At 39.3% G+C, this 27257-nt stretch overlaps 2 protein-coding genes and 1 long non-coding RNA gene across 9 annotated transcripts in view; 1 reads left to right on the plus strand and 2 right to left on the minus strand.

Moving 5' to 3' along the window:
• Window positions 1–17937, minus strand: part of LOC138003289 (fibropellin-1-like) — a 79193-nt gene extending 61256 nt beyond the window's left edge. For all 4 annotated transcript variants that reach the window (XM_068849248.1, XM_068849252.1, XM_068849241.1 and 1 more), the window contains exons 1-15: window positions 17130–17937; window positions 14947–15045; window positions 14596–14706; window positions 13797–13913; window positions 13286–13399; window positions 12260–12370; window positions 11370–11477; window positions 10323–10475; window positions 8924–9019; window positions 8341–8457; window positions 6792–6908; window positions 4003–4113; window positions 3531–3650; window positions 2858–2992; window positions 1441–1554 (exon numbers count right to left, since the gene is read on the minus strand). In XM_068849248.1, coding sequence (XP_068705349.1) covers window positions 1441–1554; window positions 2858–2992; window positions 3531–3650; window positions 4003–4113; window positions 6792–6908; window positions 8341–8457; window positions 8924–9019; window positions 10323–10475; window positions 11370–11477; window positions 12260–12370; window positions 13286–13399; window positions 13797–13913; window positions 14596–14706; window positions 14947–15045; window positions 17130–17544 — 2038 coding nt within the window. In that variant the 5' untranslated portion in view covers window positions 17545–17937. The remainder of the gene's footprint in view (window positions 1–1440; window positions 1555–2857; window positions 2993–3530; window positions 3651–4002; window positions 4114–6791; window positions 6909–8340; window positions 8458–8923; window positions 9020–10322; window positions 10476–11369; window positions 11478–12259; window positions 12371–13285; window positions 13400–13796; window positions 13914–14595; window positions 14707–14946; window positions 15046–17129) is intronic.
• Window positions 16509–18826, plus strand: LOC138003291 (uncharacterized). Its single transcript, XR_011123476.1, has 3 exons — window positions 16509–17178; window positions 17947–18011; window positions 18392–18826. It is a non-coding gene; the product is annotated as an uncharacterized lncRNA (long non-coding RNA).
• Window positions 18827–22557: 3731 nt separating this feature from the next.
• LOC138003292 (adhesive plaque matrix protein 2-like) overlaps window positions 22558–27257 on the minus strand; it is a 45777-nt gene continuing 41077 nt past the window's right edge. For 2 of the 4 annotated variants that reach the window (XM_068849257.1, XM_068849258.1), the window contains 3 exons: window positions 26166–26264; window positions 24326–24401; window positions 22558–24078 (listed from right to left, as the gene is read on the minus strand). In XM_068849257.1, coding sequence (XP_068705358.1) covers window positions 24012–24078; window positions 24326–24401; window positions 26166–26264 — 242 coding nt within the window. In that variant the 3' untranslated portion in view covers window positions 22558–24011. The remainder of the gene's footprint in view (window positions 24079–24325; window positions 24402–26165; window positions 26265–27257) is intronic. The other 2 variants (XM_068849256.1, XM_068849254.1) reach the window with 2 other exon arrangements.

Genomic DNA, 27257 nt, shown 5'->3' on the forward strand with positions numbered 1-27257 from the left:
AAAAAAACAAAGGTAAACAAAGGAACAAAATCCGTTTTACAGTCCATCGGACCGAGCACACTGTATTCTTACATCAGTTCGTAACACCTGCTACAGCTTACGACGGTATCACATCTTTCAGTAGTTGCTCAACCTATTAATATTGCCATTATCTTAACCTATGCGAACAGGTAGATCACAGGGAGTCACTTGAACTTTCTAGTGGCTATACGGTGTCATTCTTTTGGGATACCAAGCAAGGGTCAATTCTGTTGCGAACGAGATGGCGAAAAGCTTTCCCAATGACACGATGAACGAGTATGCCCTTGGCTTTATAATCCTGATTGCCACCAGCTGACACGGCATTTTTCAAGTTTGCTCGGGAATTGCTCATGATTGTTCTCTAAAGAGAGAGCGTTTACAGCACCTCGCCGTTGCCTTTCATAACATCTTACAAATCTGCAAAGATCCGTTACATTGTACCTTTATTTAGGTAAAAGTAAAAAGGGTCGTGGTACACCAAAGTGTACTATTGACCACCATACATATTAATATTAGCAGCCATATTAATATCAATATGTTCTAGTAATATCTTTCTTACTATAGTCTGTATGCACTATTTGTTCTTTATGCTTTTCTCTTCGCTGTGGCGCTTCTCTCACACTCTCTGAATTGCTTTCCTCTTTCCTACTTGATCCATTTTGGCTCTAGCAATTTCTTCACAAATTATTATATATTTTTAACAAATACAGGTGTAGCAAAAGATTAAACATAAATTTAATTGCAATATATATTCTCTGTCATAAGAATTACTAAGTGAAATGCAAAGAACATTGTTGTTGTTTATAAAACCAAAAGAGAGAGCTCCGACAAATTGGAGAACAGACCGGACTTCTTTAAGGTCACGACCAGCCTCCCTTGCAAGGCGAGTGCAAGATGAATATCATTGCGATGACAGTTCCATTCATAATCCTCATTAAAATGAGACTCGGGTTTCACAACTGAGGCTTTAAAAACTCTCAGGGGCTGAAGTAAACGTTCCTTACTTACTCATCCAGCATTTTTGCCGCAGTGTTAAGCGAAACCACCCAAAAGAACTAAATACAAACTTAACGTTCAGTAAAGAAAACATGCTAGAAATAAATGATCATTTCAGCCAAAATCAACAGGGCGTTGTTCGTTTTCCTTGGATAATATCTATCAAGGAAGATTCAAGTTACGAAATTGGTTCCATCAGGCAGATCACACGTTCCTTCCATAGCGATCTTAAGGGAGGATATAATATACATGGAAGATTCAGAGGCTGATGCAAAAAAGAAATAAACAATTTCAAACACTTGTTTAAGTTCTGTGGGAAAGGTTTGCATTTGATTCTCTTGGTACTTGACAACAGACGTCTGTTGAAAAATATCAAGAGTCAGAGGCAAACCTTTTTCCACAAAACTTGATTCAAATACTTACTTGGTTTCTTTCCGCAGCGTGGTCCAGTGTATCCTGCTTGGCAAATGCACGTTGGCTGCTTATTAACAGGTTTGCAAATTCCACCATTGAGGCAATAACCAGGAGTACACACGGCTAATAAAACAAAATACTAGTCAGCACGTCTTCTGCATTGCTTGCAAAGTTATGCTCTTTACCGTGCACCTGAAAAGCAAGGTTGGCACAGCGACGAGCGAACTCGTCTTAGTTGAATGTGGGTTGAGTTTGTTGGTTCTTTTCTTGGCTCCGGGAGGTTTTTTCTCGTGAGGGTACCACGGTTTTCTCCTCCCATTACAAAACAATATTTGACAGGCTTTGATTTGTTGTGTCAGAAGTTGATTTGTAGTTTCTCTGACGAGTAGAGCATTTGTGCTCAAATATATGACGGTGAAATTTAAATGAACCACTTATGTCCAGAAATGGACGTAATAGGCCATTTCCGAGTTCATGTCTGCCTCCTCTTCAAAGCGAGTCTAAGTGCGAAGTTTTTGTCATGAAAATTAGTTTTCATTTATATGTAAAGTAGACCTAATTACCATCACAAAAACTTCGCACTTAGACTCGCTTTGAGGAGGAGGCAGACATGAACTCGGAAATGGCTTATTGGACGCATGTGCAACAAGAACCAATTTCTGGTTTTGTGACATTTCCGTAGCCGTCGTCTTACTTAAACTCCCTAATATTATGCGGTTCCTGAGAAAACTTACAACTAAACCATATTCTCTTGCATATTTCGATTTCCAATGCAAATCACGAAGCATGAATATGATGTTAAACTTTGAAAGAAAACACATTCTCCGTATAGTTACACGATATACATTGATAAAGCCAAATTTACGACCGAATTAGCCTGGAACCAGAGTCCACAGTTGGGGTTAGGAAGGGAAAAGAAAAAGCGCAAAAAAAAAATTGGCGAGCGAAGCGAGCCGAGCGAGGGACTTCCTTTTCGTTCTATAACCCCAACTGCGGAGCCTGGTCCCAGGCTACGACTGACTGTGGTCTGTTCTTTGCAAGGACAACCCATGACGCGTATTTGTAGCAGCAATTTTTCTTGAGATAGTTTACCACCCTAAGAACGAGCCGACGACTTTCTTCTTAGCACATGATCGCCTTAACTTACTGAGCCGCAACGTGAAAGATTCGGCTATGATGTTCATGCAAGGCCATTTTCATATCCTTAACCAATCTCTCAGAAACCGAACTCTATTCTTATGCAGACAACCTCTTTGGTTTCGGTTTAAAAAAACATAGCCGCCGGTCACGTGTGTGAAAACAAAAAATTTAAGACCGGAAATTTTCTAAATCCTGCTTCACCACACCTGTAGAAGACCGGTAACTATTCAAAGACTAAAAACCAAACGAGGCAGAGATGACTTCTAGAATTTAGCTTTATCCTTGCCTTGTTCGCAGTTGATTCCTTTGAATCCTTCCGGGCATTCACATAAGTAAGCTTTTCCTCCATTGATATCGATAGTTACGCACGTTCCTCCATTTTGACATGGATTGGAGAGGCAGGGATTTGGGTCCTCAAGTCCTAGTGGATTTAACATGAATTTGATCGAATACGTTAAATGAATTCTTCTTACCAACCTCGTTTTGCCAAGAAGCACAGTCAGTTACGGCCTGCGCTTTTCCAGCTCTCGCGAACTGGAAAATACAAAAAGCCGTAATTTACAAACTGATTTAAATTTATTGGGCTGTAGTGTGGAATATAGTCGGCTTAACTAACGAATTCTAGCTTACGTACCATCGAAGAATTCTAATAAATAAATGCCTTTTCCTGACAGTAGTTTATTAGTATATAATGGTAACGATGACTATGTAGGCGATATATAACCAATAAAGGAAATGACGAAATTGATAATGAAATGATAAAGAAAATGACAATGTATTCTGGAAAGGATGCTCTCACATTCAGGGCCCAGGAGTTACGATTAGAGCAAATTTGAAATGCTAAAATGACTTTTATATTGGATTGTCTTCGTGTTCAAGTCTAGCAAAGTGACGCACAGACAATCGCTTACTGGTCAGTTTATACCTACTAAAAATGATAATATTAACACTTGTCTTACTTAGGCATCCATTTTTAACTTGATTCATATCCGATTCACAGTAGCACTCTCCTTCGGCATCACACTTCTGTGCGAAGATAGGGGGGTCTGCAGTGGGATTGCCTTTGGGACATCCACACTCTGAAAAGGATGAGACAGTGATTTCAGTTAGACTTGCAGAAAGAGGCTCATTCCTGTCTAATGCTTGAAATTCAGTGGTTAAGAAATTTCTTCCTGAAATCTGACTAATGCGTGGTTCATTAGTCGGGCTGGGCCACAGCGTTAAACCCTTGCTTAAAATTTCTTTACTTTTCTCGCCAGTACACTGTTCCCGGCTTCACACGTTTCTCCCGCACTGTTTCCTGGATACGTCCTGGTTTCCTCTTCCCTGCATGAGTTCGCATTAACCGTTCCCCATACACAGATGTAGTGTTTCATTGACCCTGAACTGCCCAATTGAATGTGTGAATACTGTGTCAATGTATTTTATTACCTGAACATGTTGGTCCTGTGAACTTTCCTTTACAGAGGCACTGAACTTTGCCATTTTCAAAACGACATGTTGCACCATTTTGACAAGGATTACCCAGGCATCCGTCAATTACTGAAAGACACACGATAACCTTTTCTTTCACTCATTTGGCTCAAATTCTTAATGATAAGGACAGCCAAGCGTGAATGTTCACCAGAATGTAGCATTAGCTTTTCAAGTTTTGTGTAAGAATCAGAAAATCTTATTTAGGACCAACAATACAGTCTAAGCTGAGCAAAGAATGAGAATGTCACAGACCTAGAAAATCTTCAAAAACGTAAGAGAACTATAAATTTAAGTGACTTACTCAGTGACAACTGTCAGAGCTGCATTTTATGAAGCACCTGAAGGGGCTTTTTGATCCTTTGTAAGTACAATGTAGGTACACAGTAGTTATATTTTTGCTTTAGTATTTTTAACGAAGTCATATCAAAAGGTAATTATTGATATGGTAACTGTAGGTGTCCCCAATTAGCATGTTGTTTCACGAGCAGCAAGCTAGAACGACTTGACACTATTATAATAAAATAACTGATTGATTAATCAATATTGGAACTGGGAAAAGCGATCGTGAAGTTTGAGCATAGATCACGAGAATGAGGTGGCTATTGCCAATCAAGAAGCCACAAAACATTTTCCTATAATTGTTTGAAACCTTCAATCATGGACAAAAGTGTTGGAAAGGTAGCATCACTTTAGAGATAACCCCCCGCCCCCTTATCAATTTCGATGACTTTTCTTGCAGGAAGAACTCCAACATTGAATATCATATATCATATCATATCATATCATATATGTTTATTTACCCTCGGATTTTAGAGAAGCTTAATGTGGCTAGTATATATCTCCGAGCATTTACCCTCCCAACCATGATATGCCACAGAAGACAGACCACAACACCGGGAACTACATGCCCTACTCTTTGTGGATATTGTGTGGGTTCTTTTACGTCCCACAGGATTATGAACATTGAAAGGTTGTGAGACGGGGCCTACGGTTTATCGTCCTTATCCGAGAAGACTAGAGAGTCTAACCAATTGCAGATGTCATTACAAAGGCAGCACTTTCTCCTCCACAGTTATTCAAAGACCCCGAGTGTTGGCCCGGCCGGAATTGAACTCACGACCTCCCTCGTGACAACCCGGTGCTCAACCAACTGAGCCACCGGTGCGCGGTATATGGGGGAGGGGGGACAAGAGCATTGTATTTTCCAAATAGTATAGCCTATAGTTAGAATAATCGAATTAGGTTTTTACAATGATCATGACTGCAAAAGTTCTCGCGCGCTCATTGGCTAATTTTTATTGTCAATAAGCGGACAGACACATGAATTTATAATTGATGCGAAACTGACGTGATATTGCTCGCGTCAGATTAAAGTTTACTTGACAATGTTATGACGAAATTCATGATCAATAACAGGACAGACGCATGAAAAACTGACATCAATTTGTTAAGTGAAGCGAAGTGAGGTACGCAACCTTTCCAACAACTTTTGACCACGGTTGCAGAATTTTGCACGATAGCTCAAAAGGTTCTGGAGAGTTAAGAAACCACCACAGTATAGGCATCGTAGCTAATGAGATCATCCGCTTTTCTGGAGCATACAAACCTTTTACATTTGCAAAGTAAACGCAATGAATAAATTTGTAACTGCGATGACGACTTCTGGAATCAGTTTTTACACAGTGTCGTTTCCCTTTTTTTTTTGGTTCGCGCGTTCATCCTTAATTATTCTCGTTAATATCTCACTTTGTTACACTATTTATTGTATATTTTCAATTTATTTGTTACTGTACAATTGACGTTGAATGATGTCTCATTCGAAACATGAATTGTCTTCATTAAAAATGAACTTCAAAAACATCGTGTGGTTCATCAGAGCAATATTCTATTTCGTGCTGCTACGAAGCCTTTGTATTATTATCATTATTATTATTATTATTATTATTATTATTATTATCATTATCATTATCATTATCATTATCATTATCATTATCATTATCATTATCATTATCATTATCATTATCTTGTTTTCGCACATTGGATTTCCAATGGAACTTCAGTACTCCAGGAAGCTTGGTAACAACAAGTCTCCTCAAACTTCTAGGGCCTTATTAAGAATCCTTGCCGTGTTCAGAATAACACTTTTCTGAAGCTCTATACCTATATTCTCTAGTCTCCTCTTTAAATCCTTTAGAACTGTTCCAAATGTTCCGATTACAATAGGAATTACCATTGTTTTCATTTTCCATAACTTCTTCAATTCTCTTGCTAGATCCTGGTACTTCACTACCTTCTCGACTTCTTTCTCGTCAATACGGCTATCATATGGTATTGCAAAATCTATTTTTTTGCAACATTTATTTCTCTTTTCAACAACAATCATGTCCGGTCTTCTTGCCTCTATTACGTGATCAGTCCGTATCGTAAAATCCCATAATATTTTACATCTCTCATTCTCTAGTACTGGCTCAGGTACATGTTCATACCACTTTTCATTGACAATGAAACCTTCGTCTTTACAAACTTCCCAATGGATCTTCTTACCCACGCAGTCATGTCTCCTTTTATATTCCTTTTGTACTAATTTAGGGCATTCACTCACAATATGATTTATGCTTTCATCCACCTTTCTACACATTCAACATTTACTGTCCTCTTGAGTTTGATATATTCTAGCTTTCATCTGATTCGTTGAATTGGTAGGTATCGTCCTTAAAAGGTGCCAGAGAATTAGTTTTACTCACCCAAGTCGCAATTTACACCAGTATATCCATTTTCACACGTGCATCGATATCCGCCATCAGGAGATTGCATGCATTTTCCATTGTTTGCACAAGGATTGGGGACACAAGCATCCTTCTCTAAAATAACAAATTCAATAATTATGGTTTCACCGAGTTACTATACGTCGTTCCTAAAAACTGTAGAGCTTGTTTTTTGGACTTTATCAGAAAACAGGCGAAATATGCAACTCTTTATTGTAAGATGGTGACCATCTCGAAATGTGGAAAAAAACATCTTTGCCTAACGACGAGAACCGGTTTTTAAATATTTCCAATTTGTTTGTATCTTTTGGCAAAAACACCAGTACAAATACACAGTACAAAAGGCATAGAGCGTTTTTCAATTGAGTGTCGTAAAAAACTAATACCAAAGTAATTACTTCGACCAATCACAGCAAGTGCAAACTGCGCAATGAACCAATCCAAATTCATAGCAATAATTAACAATCGTGCAAGTCGCGATTGGTTTTCCTTCTCAGTGGTTGATAAACTTGCGCGAGATTTTTAAACCAACCACGAAGCGTAGCAATTGCAATCGCGTAACTACTTTCGACAGCCATTTGAAAACTGCTCTAAACAGTTACAATACAATTACAAAACAAACATAAACATAAATAGCTATACAAAAGGAAAACAATAATAAACTACGGTCGTCAAGTGAAGAGACACAGTTGCATTTACCGTGACCAAGAAATAACTTACCTTATTTCTAGAAATTGGTAGAAGAAATGCTAAGACGTAAGGAAACACTTCATGTTGGAGATCAAACTGCGGAATGCATCGAATTATATCCATTTCTGGACGTAGGTTCAATAAAGATGATGACGATGATGACGATGATGATGATGATGATGATGATGATACAGTCGACTCACAATAACTCGAATCTCCCGCCAACTCGAAATACATTTCGTTTCCCTTCAGGTCATTCTCTGTATATTTTTACCCTCGATAACTCGAACAACGTCTGTCAGTTCGGGACAAGTCAAAACAAACAGTGTACAGTGTACTGCAGTCCAAAACATTTCATTATTTTGAAGCAGCCCTGTAGTCTGTGTCCCTTTATGCATTGCACAAAACGAGTCAGTCCAGTTCTGGGTTCGTTGGGGTTTCGTTGGTTTAGGGTACATTTAACTTTAATGCCTGTATCTTCATAAAGGGTTCCTGATAAACTTCTTACTTCCGATGACTCCAACCTTAATTTTTCAATTTCCCTTGAAGGTTCGAGGTAACGGAAGTCGACTGTAATTTACAATAGTAATGCAAGTGTAGTACTAATATCAAACCTGTGGTCACAAAGCTAATAATTGGCATTTTAGGATAAAAAAATATTTGAAGCCAAAATTAAACGAAGTAGCAATGCGCAGACTTGTCTTGGTACATTGCTCATAATATTTTTTCACGTCTTTTACTTAATCGGGGAAAGCGGAACACGGTATAACATGACCAGAGCTTCCACTGTCATATTTCGACACAGAGAAACAGTGAAGAGTTACCAAACCAATCCTACCTTCACAGTGTTTACCGCTGGTTCCTGGCGGGCACTCGCAGTCGTACTCACCACCTTCCATTTCTTTGCACTTTGCTCCATTTTTGCAAGGATTGGGATGACAGGGATGAGGTATTTCTTTAAAAGAAAATGGCATTATAATTAACGTTTCACCATACCATCAAAAGCCCCGGTTGCAAAAGAAAAAATAGGAGGATGGATGCCTCAACGTTTTTAACAAAGTAAAGTGAAGTAAAAGTAAAACTTTGTTTATACACGCTTTCCCCGTCAACTTAATAATTATTCCTAAAAGCTGATTTCCACAAAGGGGCGTGTGGTTACAATAAAATGAGTAAGTTAAAACAATTTATTTCCTTCTCTTCCCTTGGCAGGCCAAACGCGTATTTTGAATGTTTTACTCTAAATATTTAAATATCTCAGATGATTTCAATATTATTTACTTTCAAATGACAGAGTAAAGAGGGAGCAGCCTAGGCTACTTGAAGCACAGAAATGCAAGACCGAGTTAAGAGTACAAATTATTGATACTTCATCAACACCTGGCATAAGGTGAAGGTCAAGATATTGAAGATCTTTGACTTACTATGACACGTAAATCCATCTCCATAATACCCTTCTACGCAGATGCATGTATCGTTAAGACACTTGGCATTTACATCACACTTCTTACAGATGTCCACTGGGAAAAAAAAAGACCCCATCCATCAGTTTTACATTTCTACTCATAGCGAGTCAACATGACCTTCATTTCCATAAAAAGTTTAGTACGTTTAGAGCAGTTTTCAAATGACTATCGAAAGTAATTACGCGATTGCACCGCTGCGCCTAGTGATTGGTTTAAAAATCTCGCGCCAGTTTATCAACCAGTGAGACCAATCACTACTTGCACGCGCCATTTTTCCCGCGCTTTGAGCAAGTTACATAGAATAGCTACAAATTTGGATTGGTTCATTACCCTGTTTGCACCTGCTGTAATTCATGGTGGAAGTAATTACTTTGTTTTACGAAACCCAATTAAAAACCGCTCTATTTGTAAGGTTCTAAACGAATAATGTTAATGTTAAGAGATACTATTTAGGACATGTTTTGAGGTGTAACCTGGAAGATTTTACTTCGTTCAAGAGAACAATTTGCGCGTAAACGTATTCGCAACAAAGGAGTAAAAACGAGAAAACGTTATTCCACCTCAAGTCGGTTGTTCCGCAGTGTCTGGGGCTGACATCAATGGAGCTCAATAAGCCAATAAGTCACCAGAACCCTTCCGTCAATGCGCCGTGTTACGGGTATTATTTAAAACCACAACTACAGGGATAACCAAAAAGCCTCATATAGCTGTTGAAGTCAGCGAGGATTGAGCTGCCTACCTCTTGCTAGAATAATCCGTACACTGATCAACTAACCGACAATCTTAACGACAAAATAGTTGTGTATTCTTGTGAAAATTTCCAAAGTCCTGTTAATTGGTCTTTTATTGTATTAATTACACTGTAGCTCTGCTACTTACCGTCGGCTCGTTGCTAACTGTTTTCACTAACTAACCTAGAGAGTCCCAAACAGTGTCCTAGGGCTCATTCAGTAGCATAACTAGCGACAACAATCCCTTCACATTGAAATGAATGACTGAGATGAAAATTGTTAACACCGCTACAGGAAGTGATCCTAGTTTAATGGCTTAACTCCCACAAGTCTCCTATAGAGTGTTTTCACATGACGTCACGGCGGCAATGTTAGAGGAGTGTAACAAAGAAACAGCGGCGATGTTGGAGGAGCAAAAGATTCTCTTGGGAATTGAACTCTATTTTTACGAAAATTCTTCCGTTTGTTTTAGCATGAAAACATGGCTGCTAGTCACATGAGCGAAAACCCTCTGTAGCTCAGTGGTAGAGTTTCGGAACTAGTAATAGAAAGGTCGTAGGATGAACTCCTGGAAAGGCGCACTTAATTCCCAAATCAACATTGAAAAAATATCGCCTCCTCAATACCTTCACAGTTTGATCCAGTAAAACCGGCTTGGCAGAGACAAAGATAATGCAAAAAACCTTGATTCCATTTCCAAGGGTAAGAATTGTAGCCACTGTACGAGTCGATGCAGAGACCACCGTTCAGGCACGGATGAGTGGAACAAGGGTGAGGAACTGGAAACAATAAAATTGGAGATTAATAAAGTGGCTTTATATTTACTTATCATATGCATGAGATTACTCCCTGCAGACCACTGTTACAAATAGCGGCCAAAACATCATTCTGTTGCATCTTTGGTTTTGTTAGACCTACTGATCTTAATTCGGTGTACATATTCTTTTGAAAATGGCAGATCGCAGTGAGATTAGAAAGATCTATTAAAATTTCAAAAAAAGACGATTTCATCTGGCAGCCATGAAAGAGGGCTTTAACTATTACTTCTGCCCATTTTGCATTGAATTAAACTGGTGTTCTTTTATGCCAAGCTACGAGCTGAAGGCAAAATAGCAGAGTTCCTGACACAAGGGATCATTAAGCATTTCCAGTCACATTCGATCTTAAGTTGCAAGGGACAAAAGTGCCCTCACGTTTCAGCTCAAAAGGCGATGGCTTAGAAGAAAAAGCAATTGGCCAATATCAAAAATACCACGATACTCTTTGTTTGTCCCCCCAAATTTTTGGCATAAGCATTGTTTTCAGTTTTTCTTGGGACCACTCTAAGTACCAAGAAAAGATAAAAATGGGCCGTCTTGGCGTACGTGTGGTCGTGCAGTAACACAGTGCTTTTATTCCATAACTGTCAACTGAGCAGCGTTTTGTTTTCAAGGAGATTCCAGTTGTCTTTGAATAATATGTAGCTCTAATACTAAACCCAGAAAGATTGAAGAAAATAAAAGGGAATGGAGAAACATTGGCTCCGAGGCTGACATCTTGATCATTTTCAAATTCCCTTGCAACTTATTTATCACCACAAGCCTCTAATAGCTTTCCAAGACAAACGTTTACTGAAGTTAAGCACTGTCCGGCGGGGTTAGTCCTGAACAAATAAACATTTCGTGCACTCTTACTCTCACATCTATCTCCTCTGAAAACTGGGGGGCAATAACATTTAGAATGACCATAAAAAACTCGGCAGTGTCCTCCATGAAAGCAAGGATTCGGATGACACACGTGACCTGAAAGACATTCATTCATAACTACGTAAGTTTAATTCATTTCCAACACCGTCCTCGTGGCTTGCGTCTTTCGCGATTAATTTTCAACACTTTTCTTCTGGTATCTTGGTCACGAAATCAATTAGCCACAATATTAGTATAGGTTACCACATGATTTCAAGTGCAATTTGGAATAAATACGCACAAGTAAATATTTTCAAAGCACCCATACTATACGGCGAGTTCGATAGATCACATCGGAAAATACCACAATATTCTTTGTTTTTCCCCTCAAATTTTGCATAAGCATTGTTTTTATTTTCTCTTGGGACCATTGTAAGTCCCAAAAAAAAATGCTTAAGCAAAATTTGGGGGGAAAACCGGACAAACAAAGAGAATTATGGTACTTTCCGAAGTGGCCCATTTGTAGTATTTCAAAAACTGCATTTCTCTCAGCCAATCATGTTGCAGAAATTTGCCATGTATAAAAAGCAAATGTAAGATTAAATTAAACAGAATAAGATGGTTTTATGATGATAGTTTAGAGGTAGTCCTTCTTTTACTGCAATTATGTAAAGACTCTGATTGTTACTTCCAATCCAAAGATAAGTAAAACAAACGTTTATTTCAGTCAGTCTGGTAACTCTAAAATTTGAAAAATAAAAATATATCTCTGTTAATGAGTAAGTGCTACACGACCAACGTTAGTAAAATGTACCCTTCTCGAACTTTAAAAGAAAGGAAAAATAGAAAAAATGTCACTGCGCATGACAGATGACAGCAATTCTTTACCGAATACTTACTTTCGCAATTATTTCCAGTGAATCCCAGCCTGCAAGTGCAGTTATAACCAAACCCATCTTCATGACAAGTACCAGCATGGAGGCAGGGGTTGACGTAACATTGTTTTGCATCTGATGAAAATGTAAAAAGAGCGTAAGAGCATAAAGTTCGGACAACTCACGGTCAACTGAACCTTGCTTAATTAATTGACCATTTACGACTTCATGTCTTCCTCCTGTCGGCCTCTTTAAAGCGAGTCTTGAAGTGCGAAGTTTTTGAGATGGTAATTAGTTCTGCTTTACATATGAATGAAAACTACTTTTCATAAGAAAATCCTTGCACTTAGACTCGCTTTGAAGAGGAGGCAGACATGAAGTCGAAGATCTAGTTCCCACAAGTCTCCGAAAACACAATTCATAGTAGAATATCCTAACTCTTATAATCGGAAGGTTCGAGATTCTACGTTGGTATTTTTTCGAGTATTTCGACTCATCATGAGAAAAAAATCATTTCAGTGTTCATTTACTTATCACCTTTAGTGTTTACCATTTTCTTCAATGCAATTGCAATTGTTACCTAGACCAAGTTTAATGACTTGGTTCTCCTTTTGGGAGCACTTGGATTTTACTCCTAGTCATCATCGAGAAATAATACATATCTTCGCAAAAGCATGACTAGTATTTCAGTGGCGGAGGTACGTATTTCAGTGGTTTTGAGATCTAATAACAAAGTTAGCAAATGCAAGTTGAATAAATATTTATTTGGCAATAAACGAAAGAAAACGTCACGCTTTTCGCTACTCGAGGACTATTACTATCAGTCCTCAAGTAGCGTAGCCAATCAAAATGCAGTGATGCAAACCCTCGACTGCCTCTCGGGTTTGCATAACTGTCGAGAATTCTCCCAACTCCCCCGAGTTCTTACACTTTTGCACATTTCTTTCTGAAGAGATGCGAATCCTCCCAACTCCCCCTCGTGTTTAGATGAGGCTATGGAAATAAGGAAAACGTCCTCTATTGCTTAAGTGGTGGGAAGCAGTCAAATACCTGTGCATAAAGTTCCCTTGAGAGATGGTGGACAGAGGCACACAAACTTATCATTACCCAACTGCTGACAAGTTGCACCACCCTTGCAAGGATTTGGATCACACTTATTGATGGCTGAAAAAAAAAATGTGTGAGAAAAAAACATCAATCAGTCTACCAGTCAGTCATACAAACCGTCAGTCCTTCAGTACGTCGGTAAGAAAGTCAATTTGCTCTAAACGAAGGGGTAACGCTCGAAACGTTAGCATTCACATTTCTCTACGGTGGTCAATTTACCATATCAGCCCAGCTGATAAACCCATTTCAGTCAGTCATCCAGTGGACCAATACATCAATATGCCGGTTGATCGATCAATCAATCAATCAATCAATGAACAGCAAGTAAATTACTTATGGAAAACAGGTGTACAAACTACTAGATTCAACAACCGAACAATGATTATAGGGGTTGTTTGTTTGTTTGTTTGTCCGTAAGATCTGAGAGGCACAATCAATTCTTGGTATTACTTACAGTCGCACTGTTTGCCTTTGAATCCCTCTTGACAAACACAGGAGAATTTCTCCCCCAATTTCGACCGTGTGCACATTCCCCCATTCTTGCACGGATTTGGATGACAGGGATTGGGCTCTGTTAAAAGCAAAGTATAAATCTTATTTAATAATGATGATAATAATAATAATATAAATGGAAAAAATTCCTTCAGGTAACAGGGTAGAAATAGGTAATTCAGTGCAAAAAGAGGAAACAAACCAAGCATTCTGACTGGTCGACGATCAAACAAATTCGCAGATACCCAATCAAATGCGAGCCTTGGATGGTGCAATTTTCACGTGACTGCGTGACACGCGTGCATTGCTTCTGCTTAATTACGACAATGTCAGGAAAATGTCCTCATAAATATTATTAATAAGTAATGACATGATTTTTCTCGTGAAATTTGAACTGAATAATCGCTGACACAAATTGCACGAGCCCGTATTTTCTTCTTTTTCTTTGAAAAAATTTACTCGTGCTTGTTGATTCCAAATTGAACTCGAAATAATGCAATTATCTACACTAACTACGTAGTTATAATATTAAATATGCGCAACGAGGACAAAAGGTATCTAATTTGAGAATGATCTTAGAGAAATTATCGTAAAATCCTTATACTATGCTACGGGTCGAAATAAAGTATGAATTAGTGGATGTAATGTACCAATGATATAGTACACACAATGCCACAGCCAATGCTCATTTCTTAGCACCAACTAACAAACAATCTATTTAGGTTTAACGATGCTTAATTCCTTCTTGTTCGATGACATACCTTCACAAACAGCTCCCAAAAACCCAAGAGGACATTTGCATTTAAACGCACCGGGAATTTCCGTACATGTGGCTCCGTTTTTGCAGGGATTAGATGCACAGTAGTTCCTATCTGGTAAAATGTCGACATATGAAAGAAAATTATTTAAAAGAGTGGAGTTTTATGTAAGCTTTTGCCATATGCACAAATGGGAAAGAATTTTTATTTTTATGGATTCGCGGAGGTTATGTTGGAGACGTAGACATGCCACGCGACTTCTAGTTTCGTGAGTCTTCATTCACGTGACTCAGAAGTGAAAGGCCATAAGGCCACAAAATTCCGTATGCTGTCACAGCACTTCAGTTAGCTTACCTTCACAGTTTTTGCCTCGATATTCTCTTGGGCAAATACAAAAATAGTCTTGATGAAGTTGCACGTATATTCCACCATTCTGACACGGATTCAGATGATCTTAACCAAAGAAAAAGAAATCTGAATTTACATATAACTTTTACCTTCAGAAACGCTCATATCATGTAAATCTTATAAAGTTTAAAATGAAAACCGTGACCTGTCTTGCAATCATTGTGGACAAGCTTTTTTTTTTCGGTCACGTTAAAGTGAACAGCAGCATGGAACTTTAATATAGCTGTGGTTACACCAGCCCTTTTACCCATGGGTATATAGCGTTTGCACACGGGCAAGGACGTTTTTGTGTGCAACCGCTTTTCCTAGACCGAAACTGTCCCAGGGTTATTTCCATGGATATATAAAAACAGAACAAAAGAAATTCCCATGACAGTTCCTGAACTGAAAAGTAAGATTTATCTGCTCCCTGAGGTGGCTTGGCCAATGATAAAGCAGAACTAATTTGCAAGGTCAGTGAACTCATATCTAATTATATTTTACCCCGAGGGGAGTCTTTTACTGCGTAACCGCATCCCCGGAGCTGAACCAAACCCAAGCCAATTACCCTCCGGAAGGCCCCAAAGCGAAGGTGCGTGTAACCACAGCTATTGCTATTGGAAGTTGCCTTACGTAGACATACTATGTTTGTACTCATATTTTACCTTGGCGCTTTGACATCTGGAAAAGCCGTACTATACTGTGGAGTAGGCGTTTGAGCGCCATGAGGAGCAGCGTGACTCACAACATATCTAATTATATTTTACCCTGAGGGAAGTCTTTCACTGTGTAACCGCATCCCCAAGGGTAATACGAAACCTGAGCTGAACCAAACCCAAACCATTTACCCTCCAGAAGGCCGCAAACTCAAGGTGTGTGTAACCACAGCTTTTAATGAACTTGTCTCGTGTATTTAGCGCTAATTGAGGACGCTGTACTGAAATCAAATCGTAGGTTGGATTTTGAGGAGGGGAAATCCAGAGTACACGGAGCAGAGTAGAGAACCAACAAACTCAACCCACATGTGACGCCCTGTTCCCCGGGAATTGAACTCGGGTCATATCGGTGGGAGGCGAGTGCTCTCACGACTGCGCCAGTTAAATTGACTTGAAGTCATACTGATATCAGTAACTTCACTGAAGTGACCTGAAGTCGTGCAAATAGTACCAAATTAAAGAACGGCACAAAATGTGTAAAAGAGCCAGTAACTAAAAAAATACAATAGCTTACCTAAATCACCAAATACCTATCAAAATGACTGTGTAACTTTTTCCGTGTTCTGTTTGTTTCCTCTTCACGCTCACGGTTGTCTGAGGTGATGTCGAGTTATTTCGCTTTGCCCACTGAACATACACCTTATTCCAAAATGGCCGCCATTTAGATATTCTTTTGTTTTCATTCAAATTAGACCTTGATGCCTCGTTCAAGGCACTGAAAATATTCTTTTGAATTTTCAGCTCAAGAACGAGGCATCAAGGGCTAATTTGAATAAAAACAAAAGAACATTGAAATGACGGCCATTTTGGAATAAGGTCTATATGGTGAGCGAAGTGCTCTTTGTGTTACATTGAGGATGTATTTTTTTATTTCAACATCAACCATCGGGTCAGTAGGAAGCTATTACAACGGTTCTCGGGATTGGTTCAGAAAACAATGGACACAAAGAACGATACAAAAGCAACAATGGACCTTAACTCTAAAAGCAATAGAGCTGCGTCCTAAAGGGATCCAATGAAATTAGAGGTTGTTAATAACTGCGTCCTCCTCATCTCAAGTCTTAAATATAAACACTTTACTCGGAGACATGTTTGTTCTTAAAAAAAAGTTTCAAAAACCATTCAAATGATTGCCTTCTTATTGAAATAATGGCAAAGTATTTCTAGAATGTTACAAGTGAAACATATTAAAGAGAGGTTTAGTCTAGAGTGTTAGTTTTTTAGATGAATCGATCCAGGATCATGTTGAAATGTTGAAGGAAAACGGGCCACAGGTAAAATGAGTGAATTTCGGGAACACTTCACGTGAGCAATGTTATGGCCACGACATACTTGAGTTATTTCACTGTGCACTACCGAAGTGAACCATAACCTTGGCCTGGCATTATAACTGAACGAAGTGTAAAATCAAATTACAGAAAATTGGTTACTTACACTTGGGTCGCAGATGAAGATGTGAGACGTGGACTTGTGCTGGCACAGGGTATGCAACCGGTAGAGGTTTAGGAACAAATCGAATTGACTCCACGGGATACGGCTTGGGTACAAAATGAACATGGTGAAGTGGCCCGTGTACTGGTATTGCCTGATTTGGGAGAATCGAAAATTGCCTTCTGTTGCCAGTTAAGTCCTTCATTATCCCCTGTCTTGTGGCATTTGCAGCTGAATACGATTCCTCAGTCACTAAACCATCTTTCACATCTCTGGCACTGACTTTGCGAATTTCAGTCGTAATAATGTTTGCTGTGTTCTTGAGATTTGAATTATAGTGCATTCCTTGAACGAGTCGGCCAAAGTTGTTACATAAACAAAACACTTGATAAACATTTAAGAGTTTTAACGGAAACATTACTAACGATTTCAATGAGATTTAGAAGAAAAGATAATCGACCCATTAATGAATACGATAATTTCGTTGGTCAAAACTTTTGAAATATTGATTTCGTAACAGGTGGAACGGTGTCGGATTTGTCGACTTTTAAAATGAAAAGGGGACACTGTATTCTGTTCCAAAATCATTTGACAAAACTTTGACTCATTTTTTATAGGTTTGTATGTATCTCTCTTAAGTTCTAGCTTGAACCAGGCATTTGATAACCAACGGTTGAGATCATTGAAATATTCCAATAACTGTTTGAGCGTCGTTCCTTTGGATTTAACCAAACGTCGGTCAATAAAAAGAACGTGTTCCATTGTGCTGTGGGTTGATAATACAGGTATATTTAAAGTTTCGAAAACGACATTTTTTTAGGTTGCATTTGTCAACATCCAAACGGGAAAAAAAGATAAGCTGGCAGAGGTCTCAGTTATGCAAAGGTAAAACCCCAAACTTCGTTTGCACACTAAAGAATGATTAGTACAAACACCTTCGATTCCCTAAGCAAATATCGTGTCAAAGTTATTCAATGTACTTCAAGTACTTTCTTCTTGAAACAACGAGATTCGGCTTAGTAGACAAAGTATACTATTTATGGCAGTAGAAGTTTGCTCTTTTTAGTAAACGTTTCAACAGCAGACACACCAAGTTGAACGCTGAATTACGAGATGGATCATCGAAACAACTGATTTACTACAAGTGGTTTTTCTTAACTCAATTGACCAGTTGATCAATTTCCTTAAGGGTAAGTGGTACTTGGTATCATTGGAAAGGCACCTTTAAGGATATATTAATGCCAATTTTTCCTTCTTTGTTTCAGCTTTTTGGAGTCAAAAAGTCTTCAAGTTCCATGGATAGAAAACAAATAGACATTAACATACATTAAAAATTCATGTTGTGTTAACTAACAAAATTTATTCGAGGAAAGGAACATGTGCTGGACATTCCAGACTACGAATCGAATTACGTATTAAGGCCTCGCAGTAGAGAAAGCAGGGCAATGAGTTGTAATAGATGACGAGCCCTTGCGCCTTTGAACTTATGTTTAGAGCTTTTGGTTTGTGTTTGTTTGTCGAGAGTTGACTGAATTGCGAATACGATCTTGTAAAATGAATAAACAGGTGTCCTGAGTGAAAAGGATAATGACTGGCTGACCATACACCATTCTATGATTGTCAACTACAGAAACTTTCACATATGTCCAGAAAAGTCCCTAATTAATTATATGCACGCGGATTCAATTAGCGTCACGAAGTGTCCCCTTGGTCACTCTCCTCAATTTCAATATCACTCTTGTCTGGGAATACAGACAATACGGATAAAGTAAGGGAAAAAAGCTGCATTAGGACCTCGGTTACCAGCCATTATACCTGCGTTTGACCTTATATGGAAATTAATTCGGCCAATATCGCTCAGCATAAAATCACTTTCCGGTTGTTCTTAAACTGAAATAAAATTTAGCAAAACCGAAGGTTGATTACGAGATTGGTAATAGCCAACGAGGCGCGTATTTACCATCTCGTATCCAACGCGGGCTCATGGAATAATTGTTAATTAGCCCTTAAAGTGCCACTACGATGAAAATTTTGCATGTCCTTTTTTCTTTAGATTTTGAAATAGACGTACTAAATTGGTATCATGCCAATTTTTATCTCAAAATTCCAACGGCAAGTATGATTATTGTAACGTAGTTTTTCGGTTTTCGCTGTCCGCCATTACTCGAACGGCAAATGACCGTGAGCGAGGAAAGGGGTTGGGTCTAGCTGGATTTCCTGAGGTCTGACGTCATACGCGCAACGCTCAAAATAAACGCGGCTAATTTCCCATGCCATCTATGAGATGTGAGGGATCGCTGAGTTGCTTTTTGCTGATATCATGTACATTACTCCTTGATCGACTTGTTCCCTTTGTCAAACGCCACGAAGCGATGCGCGTATGACGTCACGAGCCAAGTCTTGCGTGAAGACCGCTTACAAAATCATCGCAGGCTTCTCCAATGCCGTCCGAGTAATGACGGACAGATTTCTAGTGGTTTTTGGATGGCTATTTCCCAACTTATCTCGCTTCTATCGTTGCAAATTTTAATGCACTGTATTATTTTGAACATATTGACTTAATATAATGTAGTGGCACTTTCACCTTACCTTATTGTTGGAAATATGTAGAAATTCAAAGGTATTTTTTCCTGGTTTAGGAATATGCGATAAAAGCAGATCTCAACAAGAGTTATTGAAATCCAAAAGGAAACTATTGGTGGTAACCAAGAATTTTTCAAAGAAACTCAATCAACAGTATTTGTAAAAGGATGTAAAGTACAAAGCAATGTATAGCGTTCTTTTCCAAATTTTTAATTGAAGCTTAATCATCTCTGAAAACGCATGGTTACCATCAATTTTCTTTTTGGATACCAAAAGCACTTACTGAGTTCTGCTTTCTCCGCATAGTTTTAAACCACGCAAAAATATCTCCGTATTAGTAAGCAACACCCTTAGGAAACCCGAGTATGTCGAGATGCGCAGAATGTATGTGCAATAACAATAGTAGGCACCGTCCTTAAAGGGGCATGCATCTTATTAGGCGCATTTCTGGACATAAGAGATAAAATTTGTCTCTCGGGAGTGGGATTGGAAAGAATTGTGGTAAGTGGTCGGCACCTTTAATGTGACACCTTCATTTGGTGCCCAGGGAGATTTTCCCAAGCAGGCATGCGTACATTGAACGCCTTAATACTTCTAAGGCCGATTCGGGTGCCATTTTACGCTTATTTCCAGATGATGCTGCATTCAAACTTTGCAGCCAAAGTTAATGGAATGCAAGCTCTCCAGTGATCCCTGATAGTGGAGCAGGCACGTCATGTATTTGTGCTCAACTCCGGACTGAACTGAACATTGGGCCATTGAAAACCTAGAAGAGATTTGTTGCACAACTTTATCGTACAGGCCCGGATTGCTCGAAGCATGGTTAGCGCTAACTACTTTAAATACCATGGAAGCCTATAGGTTTTGATACCTCTTAACCAACGGTTAGCACTAACCAGACCTCGAGCAACCGTCCCCAGTACTTTGAGAGCTACAACGTATGCTGTTGTACGTGTGTGGAGAAAACAGTTATGACGTACTTGCCAAACTGAAGAATCTTTTAAAATTAGCTGTGCTGCGGGGGGCAGCATCGAAAGGATCAAGTCAACCAAGCCAGTAGTCAGTCAGTATGCTGCACAGTACTCAATATGTAGGGATGGGTCATTGCCTATTTTGTCCACCATTCAGGAGGAGTGACGGAGGGCTCTGGAGGACTCAGAAGGACTCTAAACTAACTTGAGTCACGAAAATTTTTCCGAGACCAAGTTCTTGGTTAACGACAACCGCGAAGGCAACGAGAATGTCACACATTTGCATAATTAGTGGGCAAAAACAATAGCTTTTCACACCCTCCTCGTGCGTTTTTCACATTTGTTCATTTCTTTGCCGTCGTCAGCAAAACAACAACGTGAAATAGCCAAGTTTGAGGTTTTATGAAGCCCTTGAGGATAAATTTTCATTTTCTCCTCTAAATTAACCGTCGTTCCGACCAGTGTCATTTTTGAGGAACAACCCACACCTTGTCATATTAAAAAGGTTGAAATAGTCACGAAATGATTACAATAAAGTGAATTTATATTTTAAGACGATGCTCTTGTTGCCGTCGCCGTCGCCGTCGCCGTTGCTTAAGCTCCCAGGAGATTGAGGCGGCTTAGAACCACCATTCCCGAGCTCGTGAAAAAGTCATTCAATACATTTGCCATAAAGAACTGATCGGAGACCAGGTGGAAGCCAAGAAGACACGGATATTCTGATTGTCTCGCAAAGTCCCATTCCCAGGTGCCATCACTTAATGACTGTTTAGAGAACTCCTTCGCAGCCCATGTAGTTTGGCATCCAAGTCGGCTGAAGACGCTGTCACTGGAGAAATTCAGCTAGCCTTCCCTCAACTAAAGGTGAGCCCAAGAGACACAGATGAATTTGCTGCTGCGGTATGAAAATCGTGCACGACTCCAGAACTTGCGGCACATGTACCAGGGCTTTCCCAGTGTGATATTTGGTTCGAGGAATGTCAACGGTATTGACGGCTTGCTGGTGATCCGTTGTCAATGATGTCGATGAATTGCTTACTTCAATAAAGCACTTATAATTACTTGTTGTTACAATAATTACCTCATGGCTGAAAGGAAAACCAGATTCGGCCACAAAAGATCTTGAGAAGATCGGAGAGAGGGACAAGACGAAGCGTTTAAGATTTTTGCGGCAAAGCAAAGAGAGCCTTCGCAAAAGGCTGTCGAGAGAGTTCGTTCACACTCTTGAAGAATGACCACATCAGACTTCTGGAGGAGCCACAACATTCCAGATCAAGGGGCAGTTGTGATATTAAAAGGTGGAGCTGAGGGCGTGGCCCTGTGGAAGATCAGGCGAGTAGTGGGAAAGATTACTGATAAGGATGGGGTCCGGCAGGGAATAAAGCTGGAACAACTGGAACAAGATATGGTTATAAATTGGAACGGCCATTGTAACTAGGGAGGGACATGAAATCGGCGGAGAGAATTCTGATTGCCAGCTGAACCGGGAAGCTGAATCATTTGTTCCAAGGTCAGGACCAACTAAAAAAAGCCAATTACATTGCTGCACAAGAAGTAAGAGACATTGAGAGCTACATATACACACTCAAATAAGGGAGGATGTCTTGGTTTATTTCGCTGCATTTAAATTCTAGTGTCACGTGATGTCAGATCTTTTTTATACAGCGAGGCGAGCGACGACGACACGTCTTTGTTCTTTGACCTCATCTTTATGTGCTGATCGTGAGCGTTCTGAGAAGAGCGCAACTGAAACCCGAGACCGTTCTATGACGTAAAAGGAAAGTTTCCCAGCCCAAAAATTTCAACAAGATTTCGTCATCAGAGCATAGCATCTTGTGTCTGAGTGACCCGACTCTTCTCTCCCTCATTAGAACTACGCTTTATCATCCAAATTTTATTGTTGCCGGCAAAATTGAACTAGTTACCTAGTTGTTACCACTGGTATTTTTCTATGTGTGGAGTTCAAATGTGTACAAAAGTCGAAAACCATAAAAGCCATGCCTTATCTAGTTTTAAAGGAGTAGCAACACCGTTAAATCGTTTACGACTGCCTCTTTACCAAATATTTCAAACGACTACCGATATAAACCGCTGTCTTATTTCAAATTCGACGACACTTAGCTGCGTAGCAATATGCAAAACGCAGAATAAATTACAAAACAAGCAAATAGTACATCAATTAGTTGGTTTTATTCATTAGTTGGCTTTAAAATTACCTTTCTTGATTTAAACTCAGTTATTTGCCTTTGCTAGTTGCGTTTACGCGACATACGTATGCTTGAATCGTCTGGGAAAGTATACATTGAGCTGAATAATTTTTAAAAGAAGTAGTATCGGCCAAGTAGGCCATTTCCAAGTTCATGTCTGCCTCGCCTTCAAAGCGAGTCTACGTGCGAAGTTTTTGTAATCGAAATTTCTTCTACTTTACATATGAAGGAAAACTAATTTTCATGATAAAAATTTCGCACTTTGACTCGCTTTGAAGAGGAGGCAGACATTAACTCGGAAATGGCCCATTGTATCTCGAATATAAACAAATGACGTAACCAGGGTGACTTCACGAGAGATATTAATTTAAACTTTATATGTGTGATATGTATATGTGTCTGGACTGGAGAAAATTACGGTTTCCAACAAAAACGTTGGACAAACGTCTAGTGACTTATTTCGTACAAAAACCCAAAACGCTTTTCCAGCAATACTGTAATTAACCTTTCAGCAAAGGTTTTAGCTTTACGTCTTAAACAATTAAAGGTAAATGAAATAAATCCATATTTATACCACAATTAATAACCCGGTATAGGAAACCAGATTTTTTTTTCAAGTTAACGTTAAAAGGTGTATATGATGTTCTCAGTGAAATCAGGCCATTTAGGTTCAAAGAGAAATATGCCTCAAGGCTGGTAGCTTCTCACCGTTTTCTCAAGATGGCTTCAGTTTTATTAAATAGAAACACATCATTTTTCATTTTAAAGCTACCATCGATATGATATGTGGTTTTTGAAGTTTCAGTCTAAGTCCTATTCGGATAAAACACGAGGCTTGCTCTTGAAATTTTAGCCTGATACAAGTTCCTGACCAGTGTAAATAAGGTCTAAATAACAAAATCTCAACAATTCTCAATTAAAGTCCTTATGAGCGTTTAGGGTTAGGGTCCCCCTCCTCTGAGTTTAAGTGAACTTAAAACTTAAGTGCGTTTAAGTGAATTTTGATGGATACCTATATAACGTTCAACTTGGCCACTAAGTTACCGACGATCCTACAGTTCATAAATTCATTTCTTCCTTTTATCATTTAAAACTGTGATTTTAGCGGACTAAAAAGAAACATTTTAATGATGATGTTTATTTGCCTCCTTCACGATGAAACGTTTATGTTTGAGTCTCTTCACCACTGACCTGTGAAAATAGTTAAATGGACCAATTTTCAATGAAGTTGTTTATTATCCCCTCTTTTATCAAAAATTTAAAAGCAATATGTCGACAATATCTCCTTTTTAAAAAAAAAGCAATACGATGAAGCTAGCACTTTACCTTGAAGAGAATTCAATATACTTAATAAAATGCTCAATAAAATCACTTATTAAGGTGTTTACACAAGATATAGGACTCATCTATCTCATGGGCGGATGAAAACGGTACTTACTTTTTGCCATTAGAAGGAATACACGAGCCTTGCATACACACGTTCGGGGCTTGACAATTGTAACACGGTTGTGTCGCTAAGGGAAAAAGCAATGCAAAACATTCAAGAGTTAAATGGACCACACCCTTATCCTATATCCAAACAGAAGGTCTTAAAGGAACACAATTTCGTAACGGGAGCTCCTTCATTTTTTTCTTTTTGTTCATGTTGCCAGTAAAATCCGTTCTCAGGTTGAATGGGTTTTTACCTAGGTTGAATTGGTTGCACACTCAGATGAATTAAAGAAACTATTTGGAGCCTAAAATAAGCCTAGAGAAAAATTCAGGTTTCGGATTAGTTTTGGTTATTATACATGGATATCAATTGACTTATTACAGAAAAGTAAATAACTCCGTTGGGTTGACCATGTTCGTCGTTGAAGTATATGTGGGTAGCAGAACCACAAATGGTTCCCATCTGGGAAGCACTGTCACCAACAAGAACTCGTCCGATGCTGGAACCGAATGGAGAATTAAGGCAGCCGGTAAGGCTTTCGGGTCTTTCAAGTAGCGTCTTTGGTCACGTCACGACATCAAACTTTGTACTAAGATTAATATCTACAACTCCGCAGTCTGCAACGTTTCTATACTCCACGGAAGCTACGATCCTGTAACGAAGATATACCAGGCAGCTGACCAGAGTCCAACTCCGCCACAATCGCCACTGAGATCTCGAACATCAAGAGACAAGACAGAATTCCTGATGTGACTGTCCTGGAACAAACAGGAGTTGTGAGCGTTGAAGCCTTGATTACCGCAGCTCAGCTTCGATAGGCTAGACATGTTTCTCGTATGTCTGGTAACCGCCTCTCTAAGCAAGTGTTGTACAGTGAATTACCGACGGGAAACGGAAGCGTGGCGGCCAGAAACTATGCTATAAAGACGCCCTGAAACATCAAACGAAGTGTACCGAGAGTGACACAGACACCTGGGAACAGCCAGCCTCATTCAGATCAACATGGGATGACGTGCTACGCCAAGAAACCAAAACAGTCGAGGAGAAGCGGGAAGCCGACTATTGGTCAACCCATGATCGGTGCCACTCCATTCCTAGCGACAGTGACTTCATCTGTAGCAAATGCAAACGGTCATGTAGATCCAGAGCCAGCCTTGCAGATCACCTAAGAGTACGCAAGAACAAATCTACATAACATACTCTCTCGCGTCTCTTGACTTCATCGAAATTGATGGACTGCCCATATAGTCTAGTGGTGAAGACACAGTACTGTAGATCTGAAGAGTCCGAGATCGGGTACCAGTCAGTGCATAGTGCAGTTCTTTGTACCCTTACTATGTTGTAATGCCGAGACTCTGAATGGATAATTGTATGAATACAGAAACCATTAAGATGCTACGAAACATATATATAGATGTGTTGAGATATTTTAAGACAGCTTGAGGGAAAGTATTGGTGTTTTCAGCCCTTTTTTTGGGCGGGGGGGGGAGGGGTGTTGATAGCTTCTTTAAACTAAGGTAAAATGAGGCTCACCGATTGAACCTAGGTAAAAACGGATTTAACCTGAGACCGGATTTGACCAACAACATTTATACCTTCAACAAAGGGTTAAGATAACTGTATCGAATCTATATGAAAACAACATAATATCAAAATCTGTACAGTTGTTGCTTGTCACAGCAATCTGAATCACTTCAATTTTCATGTTCTCCAAGTCTGGATCATCTCTACTCACCCTGCTCAAAATGCTTACTTCCAAATCCATTTCAGAGCGAAATAGCACCTCTTAATCGATTTTTGCTTTTTATTGCAGCGTGTTTTGCCTTATACTTATATTTAGACTTACGTTGGCAGTTGTAACCGTCTCCAGCGAAATGCTCCACGCAAACGCAAATTCCATTTTGACAGCGTGCAAATGGGCTGCAACCTTCGCATTCAGATTCTTCTTCGTAAAACAAAAGGACAAATAAATAAATAAATAAATAAACGAACCTTAAAGACTAACGGTATAGACTACTCCTTTTAAAATCACTGCTAAAGGGCTATGGACCCATAATTGTACCTATGCTACCTGGCCATGTAATAATGCACGCGAGGGCAAGACTCCTTTTTTTCTGTTTTGTTACAATTCTCTTTTCTTTTCCCATGTCAATGGAGATTATTTTACCGAAATAAATGTATATATTTGAAGTGCGGATTATAGATGAAAGGGAGAAGCGACCCTCGCACTTATAAAGGACAATTTTGGCAATTGTCACAACTACGGTGGCTTACTGCGCCTTTCAATAACATGCGGACTCTGACAATCGACAAATGCGTTTTTTGCTACCGTCAATCAAATGTTCGGCGGCTCCTCCCAGCTTCCGACTATGTTGACTGAACTGTGCTCAACGATTTGATTTGATTACTGCACGCTCGACAATAGTCGGAAGCTTGGAGGAGCCGCCGAACATTTGATTGACGGTAGCGAAAAACGCATTTGTCGGTTGACCTTTGAATTTAAGAGTCCGCATGTTATTGAAAGGCGCAGTAAACGGGATTCGAGCCAATAACCTCTGCGATGCCGGTGAAAGGCTTTACCAACTGAGCTATGAAGCCACTCAGTTGAGCCCGCGGCCCGGTCAATTTGCTGGGACCACTAACCCGCACTTAAATATGAACATTTCTTTCATTTATCGAGTTATTTCAAGGGAAATTTTCAGGTGTCTGCTAAGAAGAGACAATTCCTTAAAGGAGAACTGAAGGCCAAGATCAGCAATTTTTCTAACATTTTGTTGTTGTTGGAAAGCCTGAAATAAGTAAAGTTAAGTTTGAGGAGTTATTTCTTCGTTTCCTGTTTTATTGCGAGAAAATTACGTTCGAAGCTGGGCTTTTCCCGCTTTTTCGGCCTTTTCAGTGCGGACTCAAAAACTAAATCACTAGCCTGCTGTGACGTATG

The sequence above is a fragment of the Montipora foliosa genome, chromosome 5 (assembly GCF_036669935.1).
Source record: "Montipora foliosa isolate CH-2021 chromosome 5, ASM3666993v2, whole genome shotgun sequence".
In the NCBI taxonomy this organism is placed as follows: domain Eukaryota; kingdom Metazoa; phylum Cnidaria; class Anthozoa; order Scleractinia; family Acroporidae; genus Montipora; species Montipora foliosa.